Below are 27,955 nucleotides of genomic sequence, written 5' to 3'. Positions count from 1 at the left end.
TGACCATGTTTTCCACAGTCTCAACCTGCTTCTTTCTTCGAATTGATCATTCATTGTGAGGTAAGTTTTAAAAGCACAATACGGTTTTGATGTGATTTTTGAATGCATTTGCATTGATGTCAGAGTGGTTAGAGGGACAATAGAGCCCTGAGTACCAGGCCATTGGTGACCTGATGGTTGTGAGTGAGTTGGGTACTACCAATGCATGTCCAGAGTGCATTAAAGGAGATTACTGTGACTTAACGGTCACATGAAATTTTAGATGACTGCCAGTGGCGGTAATATGGTCACCGCAACAGCCCTTGGGAGCTACAAAATTATACTGGAGGTACTGTACATCTCAAAACGGACATTCCACAGACATATTTTTGCTGCCTTTTGTGAACTTTATATCAAAATGAAGTATAGCGTTCCAATCAATTGGCAACAACTATATTTTGGAAAGGTATGTCTCGATGGATGATCGAAATCGTTGCTCAGCAGAAACTGGATGAAATCTTCAGCCTGACTAGTTCGCTGTTTTGTAATAGGAAATGTCCCACTGACAAGTGACCAATGGAAACCAACACATACCTACTACTTTAAAGGCAGTATCTCCTCAGAGCATATGATGGGAGTGTATTTAATATTCAAAATGCATATCTTTTCTGCTTGTGGTAATGTATTTGTATACCGCCACTATTTTCAGTATGCCGACAATTGAACTACTACATTTTAGATACAGTAGTATGATGACTATTGGATCAGTGTCACCTGGTCTAACATTCATGTTTCAGTCGCTCAGGAATCTATAACCATGTACTTACTGTAAGTTCATGTCTCACTACTAACTCCCTAACTGAAGCAGTGGCTGCTAAACTGGAAAACAAGCAATACATGATTTTGGATTCTCACATAGCTTTCATCATCTGTGTGTAAAATGGAACAACTGGAATAGTGAGGCAGTGTATAATCTCGTCTCAAAAATAGTTTATTAACATTGTTCGTGTTCACTTTAATCAAACATCCACTACATCACTTTCCGTTTAAGCATTATTACAATGAGCTTTCTTATAGAAATCTGGATTGTTATTTTTTAGATACTTCCAGAAAGAGGAGTTAGACACTGAGCAGATAGAAGCTGTTCCCATAGTGGAGCAACTGTTGCAGAGACCATAGTTTCACTCATGCAGACACCGACATAATAGAAGACAAGATTAGATTTTGTAGTAGTGTGATCTAGGTTAAGTAGCAGCGTACACAAAACAGCAGTCTACATGCTTATCTTGATATGTAGTTTGCCTTCTGCTTTGGGGTGGGGGTTGGTTGTAACATTATGCTGGACATATAGTCTTGCAAATGCCTTTATTTAGATGTCCTAGAATTCCTTGGCATTTAGGTTGGCGTAAATGTCTGAAATCTTAAAAGTTGCCGTCCTTTTCATGGGTTGGCGACATAGAAACACTTTTTGAACATACACCCATACAAAAATGTAATATGGTAACAAAATGGCAAATGTCATAAGTTCCATTTTGTGTAGTCAAACATACGCCTGAAGGGACAATCTCATATTTCCTCGGAGCTTCACCCCTGAACAGTCACAATATTGGGTGATACTGGGACACCGCTTATAACACAGCCCGGTTTCTGTCTGCTTGAACGTAAAGTCATTTTCCTACCACAGTAGAAGCTCTGTTAACATGGACGACTTGGCCAGCAGAGAGCTCGGTCAATCGAACCAGCTAATATTTTTTCATTGGCATTGTGGAATACCTGTTATCGCTAGCATCACACACCAGGTTGCATGCAACCCTTTAAACCTGTCATGTGACGTTGCTGATGGACATTTGGAAAGTTGAGCCCTGTTTGGTTGGACAGACCGGTTTATGGACACAGGCAGAAGAACGACAGACACAAACCAGGAGAAATAGGAACGCTGTGAAGAATCAGTAGAGAAAGGCTCATCGGGCTCCTGCTAGACAAATGGTCAACATCATAGGATACAAAAGAGTAAACTTAAATTGACATTTCCACTTCCATGCAAGTGAAATGTCTAACCTAGTCCAAGCAATACAGAAAATAGAGATCAAGCATATTGGAGTGGTGTAATGTTGGAGCCATGGTGGACACAAGTAAAAAGTTTAATGGAAATAGGTGGTTTAAAAAGCTAAAGACCGAGAGGAGCCCGAATACAGTATATTCCAGCGCCAGTCTCAGGCATGCTATAGCTCCAGTGGTGTTCCATTACGTAAATCAAGTCAAATGACAAAACAGTAAAAGAAAAACACAGCCTAGATTGACCAGTGACTTCAGCAACCCCGATGCATTTTATTGTTCTCAGCAGTGCAATATAAAAAAAAAGACAGAAGACAAGAAATCATGTCCGAATGCAAAAGTAATTTCCAACTCTGTAGCACACCCTCCAAACGTTACTGTTAACGTAACACAGTGCAGAGCACGTCATTTTAGCTGTGCGACAGGTAGGGAGAGAGAATTGTGTGGGGACTTTCTTGGCAGCCAACAGAAGTCTCTCTCTCTCAAAAAGAATAATTCAGGTCTTGCCTTCTTGTCAAATAGCGCCAAGCCAGAACAAACTGAGAATTGACAAACCAGTTCCTGAAAAATCAGGCAAAGCACACTGGGAGTTTCCTTCCTCAAATGAAATACAATCAACCACCGAGCTGAAGAGATCTCATCTATGGATGATCAAATTCTAACTGGGGTTTCAACCAGGTATGTTTTGCAGAACGCTGTGGCAAAGTGTACCTTGAAAAAAAATACTCTTAATTTGTCAAGCATCATTTCCCCCTGACATTCATTATGGCTGGGTGAGTGAGTGCTGGGAGTGTTGAATTTTGTGCAACATGACAGAGGTGTCAAAGTTGACTGGCTGTGGCGTGTTGGCATTGAGCAACCGGTCCAGTCTCTGCTCGGCTCTCAGGGAAGGGAACGCTAAAGTCGCACAGGTTACCAGGAAAGAGAAGGCACTGAAAAACACTCGTGGCTCCTCAGAATGCAGTCAGACTGGAAATCTCCAGGCCAGTCAACCCTGACAGGATCTCGAGGCAGGATCCACCAGTCAGTCAGTCCCCCCCATACCCCAGTAGCTCCAGCCTTGTGACAAATACATTGGCATTCTCATTCTAAAAAGAGGATTGTGTCAACTCATACAAACCTACTGTAGCTACTGTAGACCATGCTCCCCTAATCATCATGCGACACCTGTTTTAACTTGTCACGTCCTGGTGTGGTGGTACTTTAAAGTCATGCTAGCTTCTGTTTATGTGGGATATTCAAGCATCTCTGTACAGGTGTTCAGAACGACTGTGGAACAGCTGTTCAATCCAGACCTTATTTGAGGGGGCGGATGGACTTCTCTGCACACATATCTGTAGGGTCATGTTACAGTGCCATGAGGTGCTCTGACTACCCCCGGGGAGGGCTGATTTCAGTCAATACGGACTAGCTGATGCTTTCTCCTAAGTAAAATGAACTTTGAAGTTGTTTCTTGCGGCTAGTTGTCGACAGCCCTCAAAGCCTAGGTTACATGCAGCAAAGCTCAGATTGCATTACAATACATACTGTGTATAATTAACGTGGGGAGGCCCTCCGCTCCCCTGCTAGTGAGTTGACCAACAGGTCAGGAGGAGCATTATTTAGTGGTATGCAAGGACTTGAAAAATAACTTCTTTTTTTTTTAAAAAGGCACTGGTTCTAAAGAGCAAAACCTCTCCCCTGGAAAGTAAGACCCTCTTAACATAGAATCTATGCTAGCGGACAGGACGGGTTACAAATGAACAAGACTTTGGGTGAGTCCTGATTCCAACAGTGTGCATGTTGACAACACAAGCTCTGTTGACCGACTGTTTGTACAGGCCCAGGGAAGGACAGCCAAATATTTTTGCATACAAATACATGTGCATTTATTATCTTCTCAAAAGCGACAGGGGAAAAAAAAGATGGCTGTGGAAAAACTAGACGAATGACAGTGTACCCATTGCATGGAATAAGCATAACAAACAAAAACAAAGCTGAGAAGTTTAAACACTAATTTCTAACCTGTGTTACAGACCAGTCCTTTTCCTTGTTATTTTACGTTCAGCACTTTCGGCCGCCAACCTCTTTAGCGTGAAATGAGATACAGTACAAAGATGCCATTTGGTAAAAGGTCAGTCCTGCGTATATATATATATATATATGTTGTTGTTTTGTCAGTTGACGACTGAGGTCTTCCTCCTCACAACAGCAGGCAGGCACCCCTCTTCTTGCGCTTGCGCACCTGCAGCGCCGCCCTGGTGGCCATCTCAAAAACCTCCCTCACGCCATCCTTTGTCTTGGCTGAACACTCCAGGTAGCCAAAGGCACTGATACGGTTAGCCATGTCCCGGCCCTCCTCTGGCTTCACTGGCTCCTACAGGGTAAACAGACAGGGTGTTAAAACTGGTGTGACCATGAATGTACGCATACACACACACACCTAAGCAGTGTGAATTTACCAACAACATTCATGGGACACTTATACCATCAAGACTATAAAAACACAATGTAAAATGTATTTATCCTAGTGCATGTAGCCTACTGTGTGTAGGTTGCATCACCCCCCTGCTCTAGATTTATGCTTGACTACAGAACACATCAACCCTGGGAAATAGCATGATTCCACTGCCTGGGTACAACATAGCCACCACCAATGTCACTTTTAACATCACACTAAAACACTTAAAAGTGATGACTTGTGGGGATCGTAATCCTTTCTCACACCCTCTTTGTTACACAGTTCCCTGCACTCTGAGAGAAAGAAACAGCTGACAGAGTCAGAGGGCTTTGTAAACCCCCCTCCAATCACCAACTGGACCTGGAGACTAGTACCACAGACAGTAGGCCTACACAGAGACACAGACAGAGAACATGCCGTCATGCAACGTACTGTCTGCCGTCCATTAGAACCCGCATTGAGAAGAGGAAGACACTTCAGACTAAACAAACAAGCTAATCAGTGACTTGCAACTTCTAGGAGCAGTTGCTCCTCCCCCATGCCAGGCAGAGCAAAATCAGGCCCAGCCATTTCAGACCTGTCGAGCTACGTGTTTTTCTAAGAAAGCAAGGGATGCCAGTGACTCGAGTCAAAACAGCCTTTTCCTGAAAAGTTTTCCACAGTCTAATCAGTGATGACATTGGTCACTCAACCACCATCTTAGTTTGGCTGGTTATCTAGCCTCACGTATCCTGAAACAATGACTCAACTTAAAGGGGAACACTAATATCCTTTGACAAATTGTTGTCTTAAAATGTTATCCCTTCCAGAGGCCTAGTTGAGGACACCAGCCACATCTAAAAAAGTGTTGGCTAGATATAAGATTAGACAGACTACTTTATCCAACCCTTTCAGATTTATAGCAGTGCCTCCTACCTATGGGTTAGGGGTCTGTTTGGGGGTTTTGTGCAGTACACTCAGTATGGAACTATGGTACGGTACCTGCTTCATCTTGGCCAGCTCCCTCCGTGTGTGTTCGTCGTTCCTCAGGTCCTTCTTGTTGCCCACCAGGATGATTGGAACGTTGGGGCAGAAGTGCTTCACCTCAGGGGTCCACTTCTCCGGGATGTTTTCTACCAGAGGAAGAAGGAATAAGAAGCAAGTAGATATTTCAGAGATACTTATGGGCAGTGGCGACCCGTCATTCAGGGAAGGTGGGGCAGAGACTTTTTTTTGCAAAAAATGTTTGACATTTGGGGGCTTGCCTGTTTTGCATGTTAATTTGGCATTAAAATTTTTAACACATCAGTTTCCAAACAATGTAAATATATAAACTCAGCAAAAAAAAAAAAATACGCCCTTTTTCAGGACACTGCCTTTTAAAGATAATTAATAAAAATCCAAATAACTTCACAGATCTTCATTGTAAAGGGTTTAAATGCCGTTTCCCATGTTTGTTCAATAAACCATAAACAATTAATGAACATGCACCTGTGGAACGGTAGTTAAGACACTAACAGCTTACAGACGGTAGGCAATTAAGGTCACAATTATAACAACTTAGGACACTAAAGAGGCCTTTCTACGGACTCTGGAAAAACACCAAAAGAAAGATGCCCAGGGTCCCTGCTCATTTGTGTGAACGTGCCTTAGGCATGCTGCAAGGAGGCATGAGGACTGCAGATGTGGCCAGGGCAATAAATTGCAATGTCTGTACTGTGAGACGCCTAAGATAGAGTTACAGGGAGACAGGACAGACAGCTGATCGTCCACGCAGTGGCAGAACACGTGTAACAACGGCACAGGATTGGTATATCCATACATCACACCTGCGGGACAGGTACAGGATGGCAACAACAACTGCCTGAGTTACACCAGGAACGCACAATCCCTCCATCAGTGCTCAGACTGTCTGCAATAGGCTGAGAGGCTGGACTGAGGGCTTGCAGTCCGGTTGTAAGGCAGGTCCTCACCATACATCACCGGCAACAACGTCACCTATGGGCACAAACCCACCGTCGCTGGACCAGACAGGACTGGCAAAAAGTGCTCTTTGATGAGTCGCGGTTGTGTCTCACCAGGGGTGATGGTCGGATTTGCGTTTATCGTCGAAGAATGAGCGTTACACCGAGGCCTGTACTCTGGAGCGGGATTGACTTGGAGGTGGAGGGTCCGTCATGGTCTGGGCCGGTGTGTCACAGCATCATCGGACTGAGCTTGTTGTCATTGTAGGCAACAACGCTGTGCGTTACAGAGAAGACATCCTCCTCCCTCATGTGGTACCCTTCCTGCAGGCTCATCCTGACATGACCCTCCAGCATGACAATGCCACCAACCATGCTGCTTGTTCTGTGTGTGATTTCCTGTAAGACAGGAATGTCAGTGTTCTGCCATGGCCAGGGAAGAGCCTGGATCTCAATCCCATTGAGCACGTCTGGGACCTGTTGGATCGGAGGGTGAGGGCCATTCCCCCCCAGAGATGTCCGGGAACTTGCAGGTGCCTTGGTGGAAGAGTGGGGTAACATCTCACAGCAAGAACGGGCTAATCTGGTGCAGTCCATGAGGAGGAGATGCACTGCAGCACTTAATGCAGCTGGTGTCCACACCAGATACTGACGGTTACTTTTGATTTTGACCCACTTCTGTTCAGGGACACATTATTCAATTTCTGTTAGTCACATGTCTGTGGAACTTGTTCAGTTTATGTTTCAGTTGTTGGATCTTGTTCATACAAATATTTACACGTTAAGTTTGCTGAAAATAAACGTAGTTGACAGCGAGAGGACGTTTCTTTTTTTGCTGAGTTGATAATAAAATACAAAAACTGAGCATTTCTACCTCAAAGCGGCTATGACGGTCAAAATGACCATATGCATATTTAAACAGCCTCCATAAGTAACAATAGCCACCAGCCGAATAAATCATTTTAATATACACATTCACAAAGACAAAATTAATATTTTGTTTAGGAAGGTCGTGAAAAACATTATACTAAGACACTTTGTTTTTCTATTTATCTGCGCTTAGTAGCCAAAGCTATTAGCCAATTAAATCCAATCAAATGTTATTTGTCACATGCACTTTGTACAGGGACACATTATTCCATTTCTGTTAGTCACATGTCAGTGGAACTTGTTCAGTGTGTCTCAGTTGTTGAATCTTGTTATGTTCATACAAATATTTACACATGTTAAATTAGCTGAAAATAAATGCAGTTAACAGTGAGAGGACTGTTCTTTATTTGCCGAGTTTATATCATTGAGTTAATAAAGCCGCATACAAACATGGTCTCATTTTGTTTTCTTGAGTAAGGCAGCTCCAAAATGCAGGTGTTTCAGCCTAACTCGGTGCTTTCTGTGGTGGTAGGGCAAGCTAGCAGAAAATAAGAAGCGTTGCGCCGTGATTGACTCGGTTTTCTGTCACTGAAGGGGACGCGATTTCATGGCGGCGTCCAAGGGGAGACCTCAAATTCTGGCCCTTTGTGTGCTGACATAGTTACATTAGAAGTGCCCATCCAAGAAGGCTCAAGGTCATTGGCCACAGATAAAATTACATCAAATTACGCATGTACAGTAGCTTTGATTGGACTGATCATGTCAACATCATACTTTCAAAATCCTAGCTAGCAGTCATCATGAATCAAGTCAACAAATCGACTGGCAAATCCTTTTCATATGAAGATAAATAATGGAGATATTATAGATAATGTATCGGTGCTCATCGGCCATTACACAGCAAGATGGAAATAGCAAATTCAACAATGAGTGGTTTGGAAGGAAGTGAGCACAGCACAAGCTGAGTCCAAAAATGTATTGTATGCTGCTGCTTAAATGATGTAATTTGCCAGGGAGAGATATATAAAGTAATACTAAGTATGTTATGTAGTAAGCTGTTAGTAGCCAATGTGCCTCACACTAATCATTTGGCCCCTTTTCCCCCTCTTAATTTCACCAACTGTTCTGATTTGGTGGTGTGCACATGTACCCTGTAGCCTGTTTCAGAGAAATGTAATCATTGAATATTGTAAGAGCTTTCATTGTCTGCTCATATGCATTTTTAAAAAGAGGCATTAAATGAGGCGGAATTAACTGTTTCGCTGCCCAACAAGGCTCTGCTGATAGCCAGGTGTAGCGGTGGTATGATGTTGGGACAGCAAACCTAAGTTTGTGGGCACCGTTTGTCACTGTTACAGTGTGATTCATGTAGAGTTGTGTGTTGTGTAGTGGCTTTGCTGGCATGCATACATTTTATATTTCATTGTCCCACTAAGATGTGTATGCTAAAATCGCCACTGCTTATGGGACACTGACTGGAGCTCAGCAGACATGTTCATACACAGGATTCAGATTAGGTCCATGCAGATCATTTATCCCACCTGACACCCTATACAGTGCATTCGGAAAGTATTCAGACCCTTTCCCTTTTTCCTAATTTTGTTGTTACAGCCTTATTCTAAAATTGAATAAATTAATTGTTTCCCTCAAATGTACACACAATAGCCCAATACTGACAAAGCAAAACAGGTTTTTAGAAATGTTTTTACATTTATATATAAAAAAACAACAGAAATACCTTATTTACATAAGTACTCAGACCCTTTTGCTATGAGACGTGAAATTGAGCATCCTGTTTCCATTGACTATCCTTGAGATGTTTCTACAACTTGGAGTCCACCTGTGGTAAATTTAATTGATTGGACAGGATTTGGAAACACACACACACCTGTCTATATAAAAGGTCCCACAGTTGACAATGCATGTCAGAGCAAAAACCAAGCCACGAGGTCAACGGAATTGTCCGTAGAGCTCAGAGACAGGATTGTGTCGAGGCACAGATCTGGGGAAGGGTACCAAAAATGTCTGCAACATTTAAGGTCCTCAAGAACACAGTGGCCTCCATCATTCTTAAATGGAAGTAGTCTGGAACCACCAAGACTCGTCCTAGAGCTGTCCGCCCGGCCGAACTGAGCAATCGGGTGAGAAGGGCATTGGTCAGGGAGGTGACCAAGAACCTAATGGTCACTGACGGAGCTCTAGAGTTCCTCTGTGGAGATGGGAGAACCTTCCAGAAGGACAACCATCTCTGCAGCACTCCACCAATCAGGCCTTTATGGTAGAGTGGCCTGACAGAAGCCACTCCTCAGTAAAAGGCATGACAGCCCGTTTGAAGTTTTCCAAAAGTCACCCAAAGGACTCTGTCCATGAGAAACAAGATTATCCGATTAGATAAAACCAAGATTGAACTCTTTGGCCTGAATGCCATGCGTCAATCTGGAGGAAACCAGGCACCGTGCGTCAATCTGGAGGAAACCAGGCACCGTGCATCACCTAGACAATACCATCCCTGTGGTGAAGCATGGTGGTGGCAGCATCATAATGTATGGATGTTTTTCAGTGGCAGGGACTGGGAGACAAGTCAAGATTGTGAGGGAAAGATGAACAGAGCGAAGTACAAAGAGATCCTTGGTGGAAACCTGCTCCAGAGCGCTCAGGAACTCAGACTGTTCACCCTCCACAGGATAGCGACCCTAAGCACACAGCCAAGACAACACAGGAGTGGCTTTGGGACAAGTCTCTGAATATCTTTGAGTGGCCCATCCAGAGGCCGGACTTGAACCCGATCGAACATCTCTGGAGAGACCTGAAAACAACTGTGCAGCGACGCTCCCCATCCAACCTGACAGATCTTGAGAGAATCTGCAGAGAAGAATAGGAGAAACTCCCCAAATAAAGGTGTGCAAAGCTTGTAGCATCATACCCACGAAGACTTGAGGCTGTTATCACTGCCAAAAGGTTCTTCAACGAAGTACTGAGTAAAGGGTCTGAATACATATTCAAATAAAAAAAAAAAAAATATCCCAGCTTTTGCTTTGTCATTATGGGGTATTGTGTAAAGATTGATTAGGGAAAAAAACGATTTAATCCATTTTAGAATAAGGCTGTAACGTAACAAAACGTGGAAAAAGCGAAGGGGTCTGAATACTTTCCAAATCCACTGTATAAAACTGATAAACACACGGTCACAGTCACAGTCACTTCCAGTTGACATTAAAACGACTTAGCCAGCTGTTAGACAAGTGCTGTTGGAAATCAAAACATCAGAGAAATCAGCAACTGAGTGTCCCCGGACTAGAAATAAGCTTTTCTTCTGGTAATTTACCTAAACTGTCAGGGCTGTCGATAGAGAAGCACATGAGGATGACATCTGTGTCGGGGTAGGAGAGAGGCCTCAACCTGTCGTAGTCCTCCTGGCCGGCTGTATCCCACAGCGCCAGCTCCACCTAAAACACGCCACATAAGAAGAGAAGAGGAAGGGTCAGGACTTCGCAGATACAGTCAAAATGGCTGCTCATAAAAAAAGGCTAAATCTTTCTGAAGCAAATCTCTCTCAGAACCCGAGAGTCCTATTTTTGATATGATGTTGAGTAATAGATTCTGGGAGAGATGCATGTGCAGATGAGCAAAAAGAAACAAAGCTAAATAAAAACGCACTTAACCATCCACGGTCACTAAATAATGGCGATACCGTTTTTATTTACCAAAGTCAGGAGCGCCATGACTGGGCTGGGCAGTGTCGGGCCAAAAGCAGTGGAGCAAAGTGCTGGCTGTGGAAATCATTACAAGATACCGTAGCTGTCATTTTGTTTTCACCATGTTCTCATAGGGAAATGTAAAACACCATCAAAACAAAGCAAAGCTGGAAACAGTCATGCCTTAGAAACCGCTAATAATGACTAATATGATTCAGAGCAGTGTTTCAGTTTCACGGTTCCTCACAGAAAAATCTGCTTCCCAAATGGCATCCTGTTCCCTGTATAGTTCACACTGGGTCCTGGCCAAAAGTAGTGGGAATAGTGTGTCATTTGGGATGCAGAATACTGTATCTCTGAGAAATCTCTCAAGTGATGCGGTAGGAATTTGGAGTACGATTTGCATATGACACACTCGAGGTGTGAAGTCGTAGCAGGTTAACGTCTTTTTGGCGGCCGTGAAACTAGCAGTGATAACCACGATGACGAACAACACTATTAGAAGTGGCTTCGTCATAGCTCTGGTCTTGGGGAGAGAGAGAAAGCAGTGCAGCAGCTAACGACTGGCCGTTTGTCTCATTCCACAGGCAGGTTTTCACAGGGATGCAGAGAGGAGGCATGGTGGCTTTATCCCATCACACCACTGATTAATTCCATTAGGGAAATCAGGTGATTAAGGAGAATCTAACCAGATACATTCTGTTCCTCTGGGGAGTAGACCAGAGCAACTACATTACAGTCTGCTGGATTCTACAACTGAATCGTAATATTCTGCCACAACTTGCTCTTTTACTCTATACATGATTTATGCACTATTTGGAAAGAAAGAAAAAGAAAGAAAAAGTCCAATGTCTTTGAGAGGAGGAGCCTGTCCTTCATACATCTAGTCAAAAGGTTAGTAACATAACGTTGTATGACTACAGTACACACACATTATTCAACCATCCCAAAATAGCAGCTATAGCAGAGGTTTGTAGGGCGGGTGGGAGAGGGAGGCTACATACTCCTGGCATGAGCAATGGGGTTAGGAGCCATATCCCCTCTGGACACACTGACTGACTGCACAGCACAAGGTTTTGAAAAAAAAAAGAAGGCTATATTTAGAACTGGGCCCGGCCCCACCCACTGAAGGTGAGAGGAGGAGATTACCATTCTCCCTGAAGGAAAATAAGATTTAAATGTGGACTGTGGCGACTATATACTGAGAACACCGATCTTATCCACACCAAATTAAAGTGGGGGTAATTCTGGGGGCGCAGCCCCCTGGGAGAGCTAAGCTGAATGGGGGGCTGGGAGGTGGCACGATCCACAACAAGCACACTTGGATCCCTGACTTATTTCCTGTACAGAAGATAACAGTACATCAACCCCTCCCCCACCTGCCTGTTGCTCCCCCAGAGCAGGAAATGAGAGGCGTTTATCGGGCTGAGGGGCAGTCTTCAGGGGGTGGGGAATTGCCAGTGGACATCCATGTTCCCAGTCGGTGCAGGAAGCCCAGGAGTACAGTCATTTCCTGTTTTGCCAGGCTGTGATCCTGTGCTGGTCAGCACAGGAGAACAAAGACCATTGACATAACATCCCATCTGCTGTGGAGGGGCCCTGGCCTCCAGAACACAGCTAGGCTACGCCCCATAACGAAGAGCCCCGCGTCACTCCCACTACACTCCATAACAAGACCGTTTGTTAACCAAAGCCTTATGATATAGGTTTACTGTGTGGGTTGGCTGTATGGTTCATGTGTATGAAGACTTTACATTTAAGTATGGATCATTTCTCTATTTAAAAAAAAAATGTATTTCCTGGTTGGTAGTCTACACACCTGTTTGCCATCAACCTCGATGTCAGCGATGTAGTTCTCGAACACTGTGGGCACGTAGACCTCGGGGAACTGGTCTTTACTGAAGACTATGAGAAGACAAGTCTTTCCACAGGCTCCATCCCCCACGATCACCAGCTTCTTCCTAATGGCTGCCATTACTGTGGAGAAAAAAAAGCAGGGAACACTTTACAGTCACGTCACTGGATTTTCACAAAACGTCGACAACCCTAATAACCTGTTGGGATGTAAAAAGTCAATATACTCAGCGAGAGAATCGAGCCGGGAAACCTGTCAGGGAATAAGAGCGTGATAAGGAAGCAATATGTAGCTAGGCTTAGTTCTGTTCTACCCCTGAAACAAAGGTTTTTTTCCATTTATTACAAGCATTCGGACAACTGACACCATGAAATCCCATTTCTAAAAGGAGTCTGTTTGATCTCCGGGCGGGGGGGGGGGGGGGGGGGGGGCAAGAGAGAGGGATGAGGCAAGCTGGGACAGGGAGGAATGTTGTGTTCCATCAGCCCATTCACTGACTCCACCCTTCTTGTTTCCTACTATGGTCAGTCAGTGGAAAGGCAGGCAGCACGTGGAAAGACAGGCAGCACGCGGAAAGGCATCCGGGAAACTATAAGTGCTACTCCAGCTGTTTCCTTAAACTATTACAAACAATATTGTTTCTTCTCTGTCCCTCTTAAATTGCCCTGGTTACCTACATTTCATCAGTAGGGTATAGAGTAACTTTTGAAATGTGTGGTATTTTTTATTTATAATGTGATTTTCCTGTGTTTTATATATATTTTCACACTATGAGGTTGGACTAATACCGTGAAACTTATGAGAATGCCCTTTTAGTTCCAAAAAGCTGTTTGAAAACACCAGCTGAAATCTGCATGTTTTGTTGGGATGGAGTTTTAGCCTGCCTGGTGACCCAGTAAATTAGGCATAGTTAATAGACCAATAAGAAAAGAGTTCCAAACCTCTCTGCCAATAACAGCTAGTGTTCCGTTTTCCCCTCCCCACTCATACCACTCCCAGACAGTCCTAGCTAAATTCTTGCTTGAGAAATGCTCTTTGCTAAGATGCTGTTTTGTCTTTGTTTTTAAATTAAAAATGGTAAAAAAATCAATTAAAATTTTTAGAAATAAATCACAGTAAGGTACGTAAAATGCTGATTGTGTGAAACACCAGTCAGTTTCAGAATAACTCAGACAAAGAGAGCGAGAGAGTGATGCCCTGCCGCTGACCAGATCCCAGTGCTGTGTGGGATAAACGTCCTTGATAAACGAGGTGCCTGAGAGGAAAGCAGAGCAGCTATGCATAGTCATTTGGCTGCCTCCTCCTCTGCTTCTACCCCGACGGCTTGGCTGACAAAGCCCCTTTACCGAAAGCAGAGAAAGTATTGGACATACATACATACATACATACATACATCATATTCTATTCATCATGCCTTCTAGCAAAACAATTCTATTCTCCTCCTGTGTTCTCTCCTGCTTGGCTGTCAGGAAACTAAGTCTAATTCACACGACACCAGATGCTGCTGAGTAGAGATAAGATTCAGACAAGCAAGAAATCTGTCTAGATAATGGGGGGAGCGCACAATATATAATCTATCTAATGACTGATTTGTATTAAGGTACAGAGGTTTCCCACCCCACACTGACAGCTCTGTGAACCACAGATTAACTCCCAAGTCAGATAGTAAACCGGGCTGGACAGGAGAAGGACCAAAAACACTGGATGGGCTGAGACTGAGGCCAAGCAAGTGGGAGAGGAGACAAGAGCACCAAGCCAGGCTCCCGAAGCTCACCCTGTGAAACAAAACAATCCACTTCCTGTGCTGGGCTACTGTGGTGGGGAGGGGCCCTTGGCTGCTGCCCTATTTGTACAGGCCTCCATGGAGTCGAGCAGAGGAGAGTGCTGCCAAAGACTAAACACACACAAAACCCTCCTCTCTTTGCACACCACTAAATGATAAGACAGTGACTGCATACATGGGCCCTTAGTGTCCAAGAATCACTAACCATTAAGGAACATCTTGAATTGAAAAAGGTTATAATTCTTATATTTCCATGTAGACAACATCCATTACACACACACCTTTTTAAATGGCAGGCTTATAATGTTGCTGACAATTAGTGTTAAACACAATGCACTGGATCAGTAACACAGTAGAAGATAGACGAGCCACTGTACTCTCCATTTTCTATTCCGTCATCAAATTCAGACAATTACCCAACAAGTTATTGGGACAGCCACCAATTTAATACAGCAGAACCATCTGCAGAATGTGAAAAGGATAAGCCATCAATCCGGTCTTACTCATCCCACTTCCCACTAGGGGTAATGACCCACAAACTCATTTGCTAAAAATAAGAAATGAGCTTGATCCTCCTCTCCTGAGGCAAAATGGAGTGAAGCACGCCAAAATATTCTCTCAGTTGAGGAAGTTATAGTTCCTCCCTGAAATCAATGCACTAGACATCCAGAGAATGAGTCATATGACGGGTCACTTCTAACTATAGACCACCTAAAACGCAACATGTTGGCACCATGTTAAATAAACTGAAATAAAGACCCCAGAAGTTTTCCATAAGCACAAAAAGCTAATTTCTCTCAAATGGTCTCCACAAATGTGTTTACATCCCTGTTAGTGAGCATTTCTCCTTCTCCAAGATATGACACACCTCAGTCAGGTGGATGGACTATCAAGAAACTGGTTAAACAGCACCTTGTGCTGGGACAATAAAAGGCCACTAAAAATGTGCAGTTGTCACACAACACAATGTCACAGATGTCTCAAGTTGAGGGAGTGTGCAATTGGTATGATGACAGCAAGAATGTCCAACAGAGGTGTTGCCAGAGAATGTAATGTTCATTTCTCTACCATAAGCCATCACCGTTGTTTTAGAGAATTTGGCCGTATGTCCAACCGGCCTCACAACCGCAGACCACGTATAACCACGCCAGCCCAGGCCCTCCACACCTGGCTTCTTCACCTGCAGGATCATCTGAGACTAGCCACCCTGACAGTTGAAACTGAGGAGTATTTCTGTTTGCAATAAATCCGTCTTGTTGAGAAACTCATTCGGATTGGCTGGGCCTGGCTTCCCAGTAGATTAAATCAAATTTATTTATATAGCCCTTCGTACAGCAGCTGATATCTCAAAGTGCTGTACAGAAACCCAGCCTAAAACCCCAAACAGCAAACAATGCAGGTGTAAAAGCACGGTGGCTAGGAAAAACTCCCTAGAAAGGCCAAAACCTAGGAAGAAACCTAGAGAGGAACCAGGCTATGTGGGGTGGCCAGTCCTCTTCTGGCTGTGCCGGGTGGAGATTATAACAGAACGTGGTCAAGATGTTCAAATGTTCATAAATTACCAGCATGGTCGAAGAATAGATTAGGGCCTAATGAATTTATTTCAATTGAATAATTTCCTTATATGAACTGTATCCGAGTAAAATTGTTGAGTTATACATATATATTTTTTTAAACACTGAGAAATATGTTTGGCACATCAAAGTCGCAGTACCAAGCCGCAATACATATCGAAATGTGAGAACTTAAATGCATATTGTATCAGTACCTAAATATCGTGATATCATATCGTGAGGCCCCTGGCAATTCCCAGCCCTAATGTTTAACCTTGAATATATATATTTAAAACAATGATACAGAAATATATTTGTATTCGCTGGGACGGCAGCCATGTTTTAATTCAACTAACATACCATTGAAACATATCAAGGTGTACATGCAAATATGGAGGGATATGTAGACCTTCGTTAATACCATATTGACGGAGGAGGCCATAACACCGGGAGCTGTTTGTTATTCTCAGTTAAAATGTCAATGTTGGTAAAAGACACTTTCTCAAAACAAGAAAGAGGCTGTTGAGGTACAAAACAAGCTACTACTTTTCCAGGTATATAACATTCAGCATTGAAGGACTGCATCTACACAGTGTACAAAACTGAATATTAGGAAGGTGTTCTTAATGTTTTGTATACATACGTATTCATGGATGCCAGGTTTCCCCCACCCCAAAAAGAAACCGAGAGACTAAAAGATACAGTACCAGTCAAGTTTGGACACACCTACTCATTCAAGGGTTTTTCTTTATTTAAAAAAAACTATTTTCTACATTGTAGAATAACAGTGAAGACATCACAAGTATGAGACAACACATATGGAATCATGTAGTAAACAAAAAAAAGTTAAATAAAAATATGCTTTTCCAACAGGTTTGAAGGAATTTCCACATATGCTGAGCATTTGTTAGCCCAGCATTAACAAGTCTCTTATTATTGGTGTCCTTTAGTGGTTTCTTTACAGCAATTGGACCATGAAAGCCTGATCCACACAGTCTCCCCTGAACAGTTGATGTTGAGATCTGTCTGTTACTTGAACTCTGAAGCATTTATTTGGGTTGCAATTTCCGAGGCTGGTAACTAATGAATGTATCCTCTGCAGCAGAGGTAACTCTGGGTCTTCCATTCCTGTGGCGGTCTCATGAGAGCCAGTTTCATCATAGCACTTGACGCTTTTTGCGACTCCACTTGAAGCAACTTTCAAAGTTCTTGAAATTTTCAGAATTGACTGACCTTCATGTCTTAAAGTAATGGTGGACTGTCATTTCTCTTTGCTTATTTGAGTAGTTCTTGCCATAATATGGACTTGGTCTTTTACCAAATAGGGTTATCTTCTGTATACCACCCCTACCTTGTCACAACACAACTGATTGGCTCAAACGCAATGAGGAAAGAAATGCCACAAAATAACATAACAAGGCACACCTGTAAATTGAAATCCATTCCAGGTGACTACCTCATCACGCCTGTTGAGAGAATCCAAGAGTGTGGAAAGCTGTCAAGGCAAAGGGTGGCTACTTTGAAGAATCTCAAATATAAAATATATTTTGGTTTATTTAACACTTTTTTGGTTACTACATGATTCCATATGGGTTACTTCATAGTTTGGACATCTTCACTATTATCCTACAATGTAGAAAATAGTACAAATAAAGGAAAACCCTTGAAAGAGTAGGTGTCCAAACTTTTGACTGTTTCACTCACACTTTCAGCCTCTAGAAAATTAAAAAAATATATACATATTTTTTTCTTCCTTCAATTTGCAAGAGGCTGAATGTATTTCACCCGAAAAAGCATCCTAGTGAGCAAAACAGCACCCTTCTGTATGTGTAGGCCATCTGATAATGTCTGGTCAAAAAGAGTATGATATTGTTGCCGCCTGTAGCATTGAATGCGAGGGAAGCTAGCAAACATTTGGCCTACCTTGATAAATAAAAGTATTAAATAATAGCCAATCAGCGCTGAGATAAATTGAGTGAGCTCAACTATGGATGGTCCTGGTGCACCCCAAAAAATATTTGTAAAAGGAAGCCAGTTTGGATTTGGTGTCGCACCAATCACATTCCATCAAGCGCAATAAGTAATTGACAGAAACAACTTGAATCGTTGCATCTTGTTGTCGTTGTCGTCCGGTGGATAGCTAGCTAAAATGGTCCCTTTCCTAAATTGATGGAGAAAGAGATTTGGACTTGTGGTTTTACTCAATTATCTGTACTGGCCAATGATAATAAAGGTGGATTCTGATCAAACCATATATTTATACATTGGGCCCCTGGCTTGAGAGAATGGAAGTTAAATATGTAATGTTGCCCACTAGCAAACAAGCTTATTAGCCAGGCAGCATAGGACAACAAAAAATAAAAGTGTGTATGGTATGACAGTCAGACAGTTTCGGCAACATGGAAGAGTGGTGTTTCTATAGTAGGGTGAGTCAACATGTTTTTCTAGTTGCATAAATGTGCACGCACGCACACACACAGAAGCATGGACAGACACATATTTAGCTTATGTTGGACTAAATAGTTTTTGGTATATTTTAGTTGTCACAGTATTAGACTAAGCATAGGTGATTTGATGTTGAAATGGTGTTGGAATAGTGGAAGCAGCTCCTGTTCTTTGCTACTTGCGGTAACTCTGTGGTTCTAAATCAATGGTTTAGTAGTACAAAAATGTTGGAAACATTCATTTGCTTGACCATGCTGTAGGTCACGTAACTGTTTGTTACATGCAATATGCTTTGTGAACTTCACCGGACAGAGGTCGGCGCTCCGGTTTTGTGCTGAAACAAGAAGGTGTGGTTGAATGTATTCTGCCACTGTCTTATTATTGTCTTGGCCTTAGGCCTATGTATCACGGTGGCAAGGCATATGAACTAACAGGTTATAGAGTAAACAACGCAATTATCACAACACGTAGGTTGTAATATGGCTTTTCCCTCCCCTGGCCTGGCTACCCCGGTGATTTTACCCCAGCTACAGCCTACATCTAACCTAATATTTGGTAATACACATCATGCATGACCAGAGAAGGAAACAGGGTCATATTTAAGTTCAGGTGAAACTAAACCACGCATAAACCAACATCCACCAGGATATCAAGGCCTATAGACCTGTTCAGGGAGCATTAGTCTAGTGTGACACATACAGTATATGTTACAAGAGGAGAATGACGCAACTGTGTGTGGGAGTGAATCCAATACTAGTAGAACAACCCTCTCACTTCGAGTTAACATTTCTCTTTTAGAAAGTTTCCAGAGGCCTAAACCAGTCAGCCAGTAGAAGTTTTGCAACCAGAGCAGTGCGAGTAGTGAGTACTGAGAAAAGTGACCCAGGCACGGTCGGGTGGGGCAGATTCTCAGTCTATTGTAGGAACAATAAACCACACAACACATCAGGAGACCGGCAGTACGGGGTCACACGCACCCGGGGAAAGCTTCTTACAGGAAAATATATCCACCTTTTTGTAATGTGATGACCAAACAGAGACTTCAGGAGTGGTATACAAGTGAAAACACAGGCCATAATCCAAACAGCATTGTTTCATATCTCTCAACAAGCTGAGAGGTTTCTTATTGTAGCCTACAAGTACAACATTTTAAGTCAGCTGACATGATCAAAAGGTCATTTCCTGATTAGGAACTCACCAGCAAGTTAAAGACCTTTATTGGTCTTAAACACAAATAAAACCCTCACAGTTGTAGAGAAACTTGTTTTGTATCATGTCTGGAAGTCATAGAAATGAAAATGTTACTGGAAATATTAACATGTTTGACTACATCAGTCAGTATTGACATTTTAAAGAGTTTGTACAAAATGTACACAATCCATTCTCCACTGCCAGCAAGACTGTAAACTCTCCTTCCAGACTCATATTAAGCATCTCCAATCCAAAATGAAACTTAGAATCGGAGGCTTTCCTATTTAGCAACAAAGCCTCCTTCGCTCATGCTGCCCAACATATCCTCGTAAAACTGACTATCCTGCCGATCTTTGACTTCGGCGATGTCATTTACAAAATAGCATCCAACACTCTACTCAGCAAATTGGATGCAGTCTATCACAATGCCATCCATTTTGTCACCAAAGCCCCATATACTACCCACCATTGCGACCTGCTCTCGTTGGCTGGTCCTCGCTACATATTCGTCGCCAAACCCACTGGCTCCAGGTCATCTATAAGTCTTTGCTAGGTAAAGCTCGGCCTTAGCTCACTGGTCACCATAGCAACACCCACCTGTAGCACGCGCTCCAGCAGGTATATCTCACTGGTCATCCCCAAAGCAAACACCTCCTTTGGCTGCTTTCCTTCCAGTTCTCTGCTGCAAATGACTGGAATGAATTGCAAAAATCACTGAAGTTGGAGACTTATCTCCCTCACTAACTTCAAGCATCTTACCGATCGCTGCAGCTGTACACAGCCCATATAACCAACTACCTACATCATCCCCATCATGTTTTTTTTGTTGTTCTTTTGCACACCAGTATTTTTACTTGCACATCCTCATCTGCACATCTATCACGCCAGTGTCAATTGCAATTACGGCCTATTTGTTGCCTTACTTAATTTGCACACACTGTATATAGACTTTCTATTGCGTTATTGACTGTACTTTTGTTTATCCCACGTGTTTTTTTGTCGCACTGCTTTGCTTTATCTTGGCCAGGTCACAGTTGTAAATGAGAACTTGTTCTCAAATTGGCCTACCTGGTTAAATAAAGGTGAAATGTATACATTTTTTAAAAGACAGCATAGACCACGAGGTACACTCACTGCATGGTTTTTGTGTGGGTGGGTCAAGCATTAAAGTTGAGGTGACGGCAAAACAACATTTATTTAACCTCTGCGCTTGAGACGATTGTCCCATGTCCTCTGTCACCTAAGCATATTATAAATGACCAGAGATGACAAAATGGTTCATGATGAGAAGCACATGTATTGTTTGTATTACTGTGGCCCCGATATGCTGATAGTTGGCGCAAAAGAGAAAACAAACATGTATTAAGAGTGTGGAAGCAGACAGTTTGGCGCCGAAGGTTTTTGTTGTGCGTTTCCAGTCAATATAGCCCGTCTTTCTATTCATGCCATTGATGATCAAACTTTACTACTGTAGTACATTGGGATAATGTGTTACAGTTAAACGTGAAGGTCGGTCATTAGAAATGTCTATGGTTACCATGCATTCCTTGTTTATTGTAGAGTCCTCTGGCTGGAAGTTTCACCGGCAGACACGTTCCAGAGCGCAGTTAATGAATGGTACGGGTAATGCGGTAGTAGCTTATCCCGGGTTGGCATACATATTTATATCCCTGGTGGTATGTATGCTTAAAAGCATGTGTAGCACCTTTATTGACGTGTTCTTGTAGTGATGAATGCATGTTTATCGTCTGTAGCTTGAAATTCATGCATTGCTAATTGAACATCTAATATGGCGGTTTCTCATTGGCTGTTATATTACGGGAAGGGGCTGTCGTTTGTCGAATAGACAGGTAACAGATCGGCATGCTGCCGGGGTAACAGGCATACTTGAAGCCCGGGTTCGCTTTGATTGAGCGCTACATATATATATATATTTTTTTTACTTCATTCGGTTTGTCTGATCAATGCCATTTGTTATTTTTGTAAATATTTGTACAGTGGCCGGCGTTATTTCTTCACTTGCAAATACTGGGCAAGTAAAACCAGATCTACCACTGTTGCCTTCTCTTAAAGTCCAACCCTTGGGTCACTTTTACAGAGCATATCTGAGAAATGGGCTAAAGTTCACAGGTTGGCAGTAACATGGCTGCTGTTTGAAGCAGAGAGAGAGGAGCACACAATGACTCAGGTTGGCTCCACCATAACTACCAATCACATGTCACATTACACATGCTAACACCACTGGTTATCAGTGTAACTAGGACCAGTCACATCCATCACTAGAGTTTGTATGGCAATAGACTTTGCTCTCTCTCAAGAGGATAATCACCATGTTACATTTGACTCATTTAGCAGACGCTCTTATCCAGAGCGACTTACAAGTAACCAGAGATTGCTATGGGCCTAAGCGCTACTGTAACTTGAAATGTATTTGCAAAAAAGCTTTAGGCCTAATGATTTTAGGATTTAGGCCCTAGGCTCATAACACACATTGTTTTCCATTTTCAATCAAGCTTAGTTAAAGTACCTCTGTCTGGCCATATAGTTCCCAGGGCTGCCATAGACATGGCTATTTAGTTTCACCTAAGTTATTTCTCAGTGTAATGGTAGTCCTCGTGGTTAGAGAGTAATTCTGGCACCGTGTGTGAAATTAGCATAATATGTGGACTGGAAATGATACATTGTTTCATTCTCAGTCGGTGAATGGGTCTTTCAATGTCACCCATACTTTTGGGGCGGACATTTTATACACATACTGGTTCTTTCACCTCCATTTCAATACAGTGTAAGCCTATTTCGCTTACGGGGAACCGCTGATGTAGGAATCGAACACCCACTTCTAGAATTACAAACTTGTGTAAAAGCAAATTCCTATTCTTGTAATTTCCTTTCCATTCCATTCAAGAATCAATGTTTAGAAGAGCAATGACGGACAGATTTTATCCTTTTAAGAGCAATACATTCTGTGCCCTGTTCAAATGAGAAAAAGTGGATTGGTTGGTATATGGCCATTTTGTTAGAAATCCAAAGACATGAAGTTGGTGGAAATAGTACAACCGAAGACAGACACTGATTTACCATTAAATGCTTTAGCATTAGGCTCAGGGACAGTGAGACTGACAAGATAGAAAGTAGAGGTCGACCAATTAGGATTTTTCAACGCTGATACCGATAATTGTAGTGCCCAAAAAAGCCGATACTGATTAATCGGACAATAAAATAAAAATAAAAAATATATTTATAATAATGACAAACTCAACAATACTGAATGAATACTTATTTTAACTTAATATATCAACAAAAATCAATTTAGCCTCAAATAAATAATGAAACATGTTCAATTTGGTTTAAATAATGCAAAAACAAAGTGTTTGGAGAAGAAAGTAAAAGTGCAATATGCTCCATGTAAAAAAAAGCTAATGTTTAAGTTCCTTGCTCAGAAATGAGAACATATGAAAGCTGGTGGTGCCTTTTAACATGAGTCTTCAATATTCCCAGGTAAGATGTTTTAAGTTGTAGTTATTATAGGAATTATAGGACTATTTCGCTCTATACCATTTGTATTTAATTTACCTTTGACTATTGGATGTTCTTATAGGCACTTTAGTATTGCCAGTGTAACAGTATAGCTTCCGTACCTCTCCTCGCCCCTACCTGGGCTCGAAACAGGAACGCATCGACAACAGCCACCCTCGAAGCATCGTTACCCATCGCTCCCAAAAAGCCACGGCCCTTGCAGAGCAAGGGGAACTACTTCAAGGTCTCAGAGAGAGTTATGTCACCGATTGAAACGCTATTAGCGCGCACCCCGCTAACTAGCTAGCCATTTCGCATCGGTTACACCAGCCTAATCTCGGGAGTTGATCGGCTTGAAGTTATAAACAGCTCAATTCTTGAAGCACAGGGAAGAGCTGCTGGCAAACGCACAAAAGTGCTGTTTGAATGAATGCTTACGAGCCTGCTGCTGCCTACCACCGCTCAGTCAGACTGCTCTATCAAATGTAAAAATCATAGACTTAATTATAACATAACACAGAAATACTATGTCATTAATATGGTCAAATCCAGAAACTACCATTTCGAAAACAAAACGTTCATTGTTTCAGTGAAATACGGAACTGTTCCGTATTTTATCTAACGGGTGGCATCCATAAGTCTAAATATTCCTGTTACATTGCACAACCTTCAATGTTATGTAAAATTCTGGCAAATTAGTTCGCAACGAGCCAGGCGGCCCAAACTGTTGCATAGACCTTGACTCTATGTGCAATTAACGCAAGAGAAGTGACAATTTCCCTAGTTTAATATTGCCTGCTAACATAGATTTCTTTTAACTAAATATGCAGGTTTAAAAAAAAGTATACCCGTGTATTGATTTTAAGAAAGGCATTGATGTTTATGGTTAGGTACATTCGTGCAACGATTGTGCTTTTTTCAGTCATCCCCCATTTGGCGAAGTTGGTCTTCACACAGTTCACAACGAGCCAGGCGGCTCAAACTGCTGCATATACCCTGACTCTGTTGCACAGAACGCAAGAGAAGTGACACAATTTCCCTAGTTAAAAGAAATTCATGTTAGCAGGAATTATTATCTAAATATGTAGGTTTAAAAATATATACTTGTGTATTTATTTTAAGAAAGGTGTTGATGTTTATGGTTAGGTACACATTGGTGCAACAACAGTGCTTTTTTCACAAATGCGCTTGTTAAATAAGCGTTTAGCGAAGTAGGCTATGATTCAATGATAAATTAACAGGCACCACATCGATTATATGCAACGCAGGACAAGCTAGATAAACTAGTAACATCAACCATGTGTAGTTAACTAGTTATGTTAAGATTGTTTTTTATAAGATATATTTAATGCTAGCTAGCACCTTACCTTGGCTCCTTGCTGCACTGACATAACAGGTAGTCAGCCTGCCACGCAGTTTCCTCGTGGAGTGCAATGTAATCGGCCGTGATCAGTGTCCAAAAATGCAGATTACCGATTGTTATGAAAACTTGAAATCGGCCATTCCGATTAATCGGTCGACCTCTAATAGAACGTGTGCTGGTTGGTAGATGTCCAGGACATGGCAACCCTGAAAGGTATGCCATTGGCCATCCCACATGTGGAAATGCAGCAGGCTGATATCTCAAAATAGGAGACCCAGGCTAAACTTGATTAAGGCATATTTAGACATATTTTAAAATGTTGAAATTATGGCATGGGATATCATTTTATTTCCATGGCAATATCCTACCTTCCACTAGGGGCAACAAGCACCTTTTATCATCTAGCAGGCTTGCGATGAGCTAGAGCAGCGGGTTCAATCCCAGCACTAGGCCCCCTTTTTTTTCCCCCTATCCCAAACTTTAACACTTAACCACTCAGAATTATTACAAACTTAACCATCAACTTCAGTTTCAGTATCCCTTTTGCAGTTTGACAGGCAGCTAACATACGCCAAAATATGCCTTAATTATAAACCGGCAACACCCTCCATAATCTAGACGCAACACGGTCCCACACGCATAGTTAAAAACAGCCAGCCATGCCAGATCTCTGCTACTGCAGTTGTCACTTTCACTCAACAACTCAACCCAAACAGGACCCCAAACAGGACCAACAGGTCGGCTCTGCAAGCCTTCTATTACAGCACTACTCTTCAGGAAGAGGGCATAGGCATACAGCCTACATTCCTTTCCAAATCACAGAACAGTCCCAGCCTTAAACCTGGTTCAAATTATTCATAAGCATTCTTAAAATTGCACCGAATGTCAAGCATTTCAATGGGGACGTCCACAACGGAGTTGTTTCGCAACGCCCCCTTGCGGTTGAAGGCTCCGTTGCGAGACGAACTCTACATGCCTAGATTATTATTATTTTTTTTTTATTCGAGTCGTCTTCAGTCCAGCCAGAGTCCGTCGAAGACCGGGAAGTTACCAACCACAGAAAATGAAAATGTGGTTTTCGGCGGTGGCTTTATGGGATAGCTAGCAACTTGTGAACAATAGGGGGGGGGAACTATCTCCAACTGGGAAAATTAATTTTGAATGGTCATCAAACTCGGAATTCCAAAATTGGGAACTCTGGCCTCTTTCTTGAGCTAGAATTTACAGACAACAACACCCCCCCCAACACACACTTCCCACTTGTCTTGAAAGCACCAAGACTCTAAAGATAACTTATGGCCCCCGAGTGGTGCAGCGGTCTAAGGGTGTCTGCTAGAGGCATCACTACAGACACCCTGGTTCGAATCCAGGCTGTATCACAACCGACTGTGATTGGGAGTCAGCGCACAATAGGCCCAGTGTCGGCCTGATTTGGTCGGTATAGCTCTTCATTGTAAATATACATTTGTTCTTAACTGACTTGCCTAGTTAAATAAATGGTGTACCTACGTCACGATTTGTACAGGGCGTTAGCCCATAGCCATGACTAATGCCGCGTTGACGTGCTTGTCGGAACTAGGAAACTCAGAAATGTCCGACTTGCTAACTGGTTGTAGTTATACACCTGCCACATTCAACTAATCAACTAATCTCCAAGTTCCGACTAGCCTGTGAACCTGGCATTAGCCAACTCAACTCCACGGTTTACGATTGAGTTGAGCAGCAACTAGTGTGGGCAGATTGGAGGGCCGACGTCACAAAATTAAGTAATCAAAACTACGGATTTCAGAACAAACAATAGCACGCAATTAAACAGAACATTGGGTGGTGTAATACTTTTCTGCTAATTATATTAGACTGTGGAAATGCCTCTAATAATTTCTGAGAAACTCGCCCTTTCGTTCAGAAATGACAAACAACTCACCGCCCAGAGATATATTTCAATTCCTACAACAAATAAACTCGACAAGGCCTGCGTGTTTTAAGTTAACCGCTTTTCAAAAAATGTTATTGAAACCTTTCAAATTAACATCAGTGTAATATGAAAAAAAATAGGACTTGTTCTCAAAGACTGATTAGCGAGGTTGCTGCTTTTGAGTTCCGTCAGTAGCCTAGGCATATGCTGCATTCGTAACCAAGTGAGAAGTATGAATTTACCACATATGCATGGGGGGAAAAAAACACTGAACGCCCCTCCAACTCGTAATTACTAGTGGCAAACTCATATTGAACTCCCACTTCTCCCGCACGTTGACCTCTTGAATTCAATTACTGAGGATATGACCTAGATAACAGCCATTAAGGCAGTTAAATGCAACGCAAAAAAACCAAATATGTTATTTGAACACTAATTTGTTTACAAACACGATAGATGTATTTTTTTGTTTATGTTTTAGCAGCTTGTTGGCCAATCAGCATTTCTCAATGATAAATACCAGTGAATGCATCCAACTAGTATTTGATTTCACAACTGGTAACTTCCCACCTCCCACTTGGTTACAAACGCAGCATAAGAAGCAACAGTGTATCAACAATTACGTCAAAATCAGTGAAACGTTCAAAGGGCCGTGGTACAATAATGAGTAGTTCTGGAATACCCAGGAATAGATTCAACCTAAATCTATAAGAATAAGAAACATAGGCTAACTTGTCGAATGACTAACTATCGCCACAAGCCACCACCTACTTTCCCGGACCGAAGCAAAGTGGCCTAATCAATTATTTCCAAACGGACAATCCTAGTCCACCCCGATAACTATAACAATTGAACATGATATTTCAACGAAAGAAATTACCTCTCTTCTGGCCGCTGTTTCGATTTTACTCCCGATTTGCCTTCCTTCTCTCTGGATCGTGACACCCTTGCTGCAGTATTCGGTAAATTAGTCTACATAGAGGGTGCTAAGAAACAGGACAGACAAACATAGGATCCTCCCACCGATCAGGAAAGGCAGTGGTGGCGCTTAATCTCTATTGGTTAGGGACGAGGTGCAGCAGTTGGAATCAGTGAGGTCCCCTCCCTTTCCACGGTCAAAAATAATGACATCATTCGTTCTACAAGGACTGTAGAATAAAGGGAGGGGGCCAAGGAAGTACACAAGTAGGGTGTGGATGAAATGGTCACCGAATCCGTTTTTAACCAGCATCCTCAGAACTATTATTTCCCTATAAAATATATATGTTCTATAAGTAGTCTGTGTTACAGTATTTGTTCAATTTTAGGGTAGTTCCCCCCCTATAGTTTATATTTAACTAGGCAAGTCAGTT

The 27,955-nt window shown here is 42.4% G+C and overlaps 1 protein-coding gene across 1 annotated transcript; it reads right to left on the bottom strand.

Moving 5' to 3' along the window:
• Nucleotides 1-947: 947 nt before the first annotated feature.
• LOC115135980 (rho-related GTP-binding protein RhoA-D) lies at nt 948-27,639 on the bottom strand. Its single transcript, XM_029671266.2, has 5 exons — nt 27,484-27,639; nt 12,802-12,959; nt 10,613-10,733; nt 5,456-5,586; nt 948-4,390 (listed from the first exon to the last, which is right to left on the bottom strand). The coding sequence occupies exons 2-5, from the start codon at nt 12,955-12,957 to the stop codon at nt 4,217-4,219; spliced, it is 582 nt and encodes a 193-aa protein (XP_029527126.1). The 5' UTR covers nt 12,958-12,959; nt 27,484-27,639; the 3' UTR covers nt 948-4,216.
• Nucleotides 27,640-27,955: the final 316 nt, after the last annotated feature.

Source organism: Oncorhynchus nerka, linkage group LG2 (assembly GCF_034236695.1).
Source record: "Oncorhynchus nerka isolate Pitt River linkage group LG2, Oner_Uvic_2.0, whole genome shotgun sequence".
In the NCBI taxonomy this organism is placed as follows: domain Eukaryota; kingdom Metazoa; phylum Chordata; class Actinopteri; order Salmoniformes; family Salmonidae; genus Oncorhynchus; species Oncorhynchus nerka.
The sequence above is the reverse complement of the archived record's forward strand: the minus strand, read 5'-3'. Positions and strand labels throughout refer to the sequence as shown.

Excerpts from the sequence above, each read along its gene's own strand:
- LOC115135980 (XM_029671266.2), bottom strand. The coding sequence starts at position 12,957 with ATGGCAGCCATTAGGAAGAAGCTGGTGATCGTGGGGGATGGAGCCTGT. Across the intron at positions 10,734-12,801 it reads TCGAGGTTGATGGCAAACAG|GTGGAGCTGGCGCTGTGGGA; the intron begins GTGTGTAGACTA and ends GGCGTGTTTTAG. Across the intron at positions 5,587-10,612 it reads CGACAGCCCTGACAGTTTAG|AAAACATCCCGGAGAAGTGG; the intron begins GTAAATTACCAG and ends TTCCTCTGGTAG.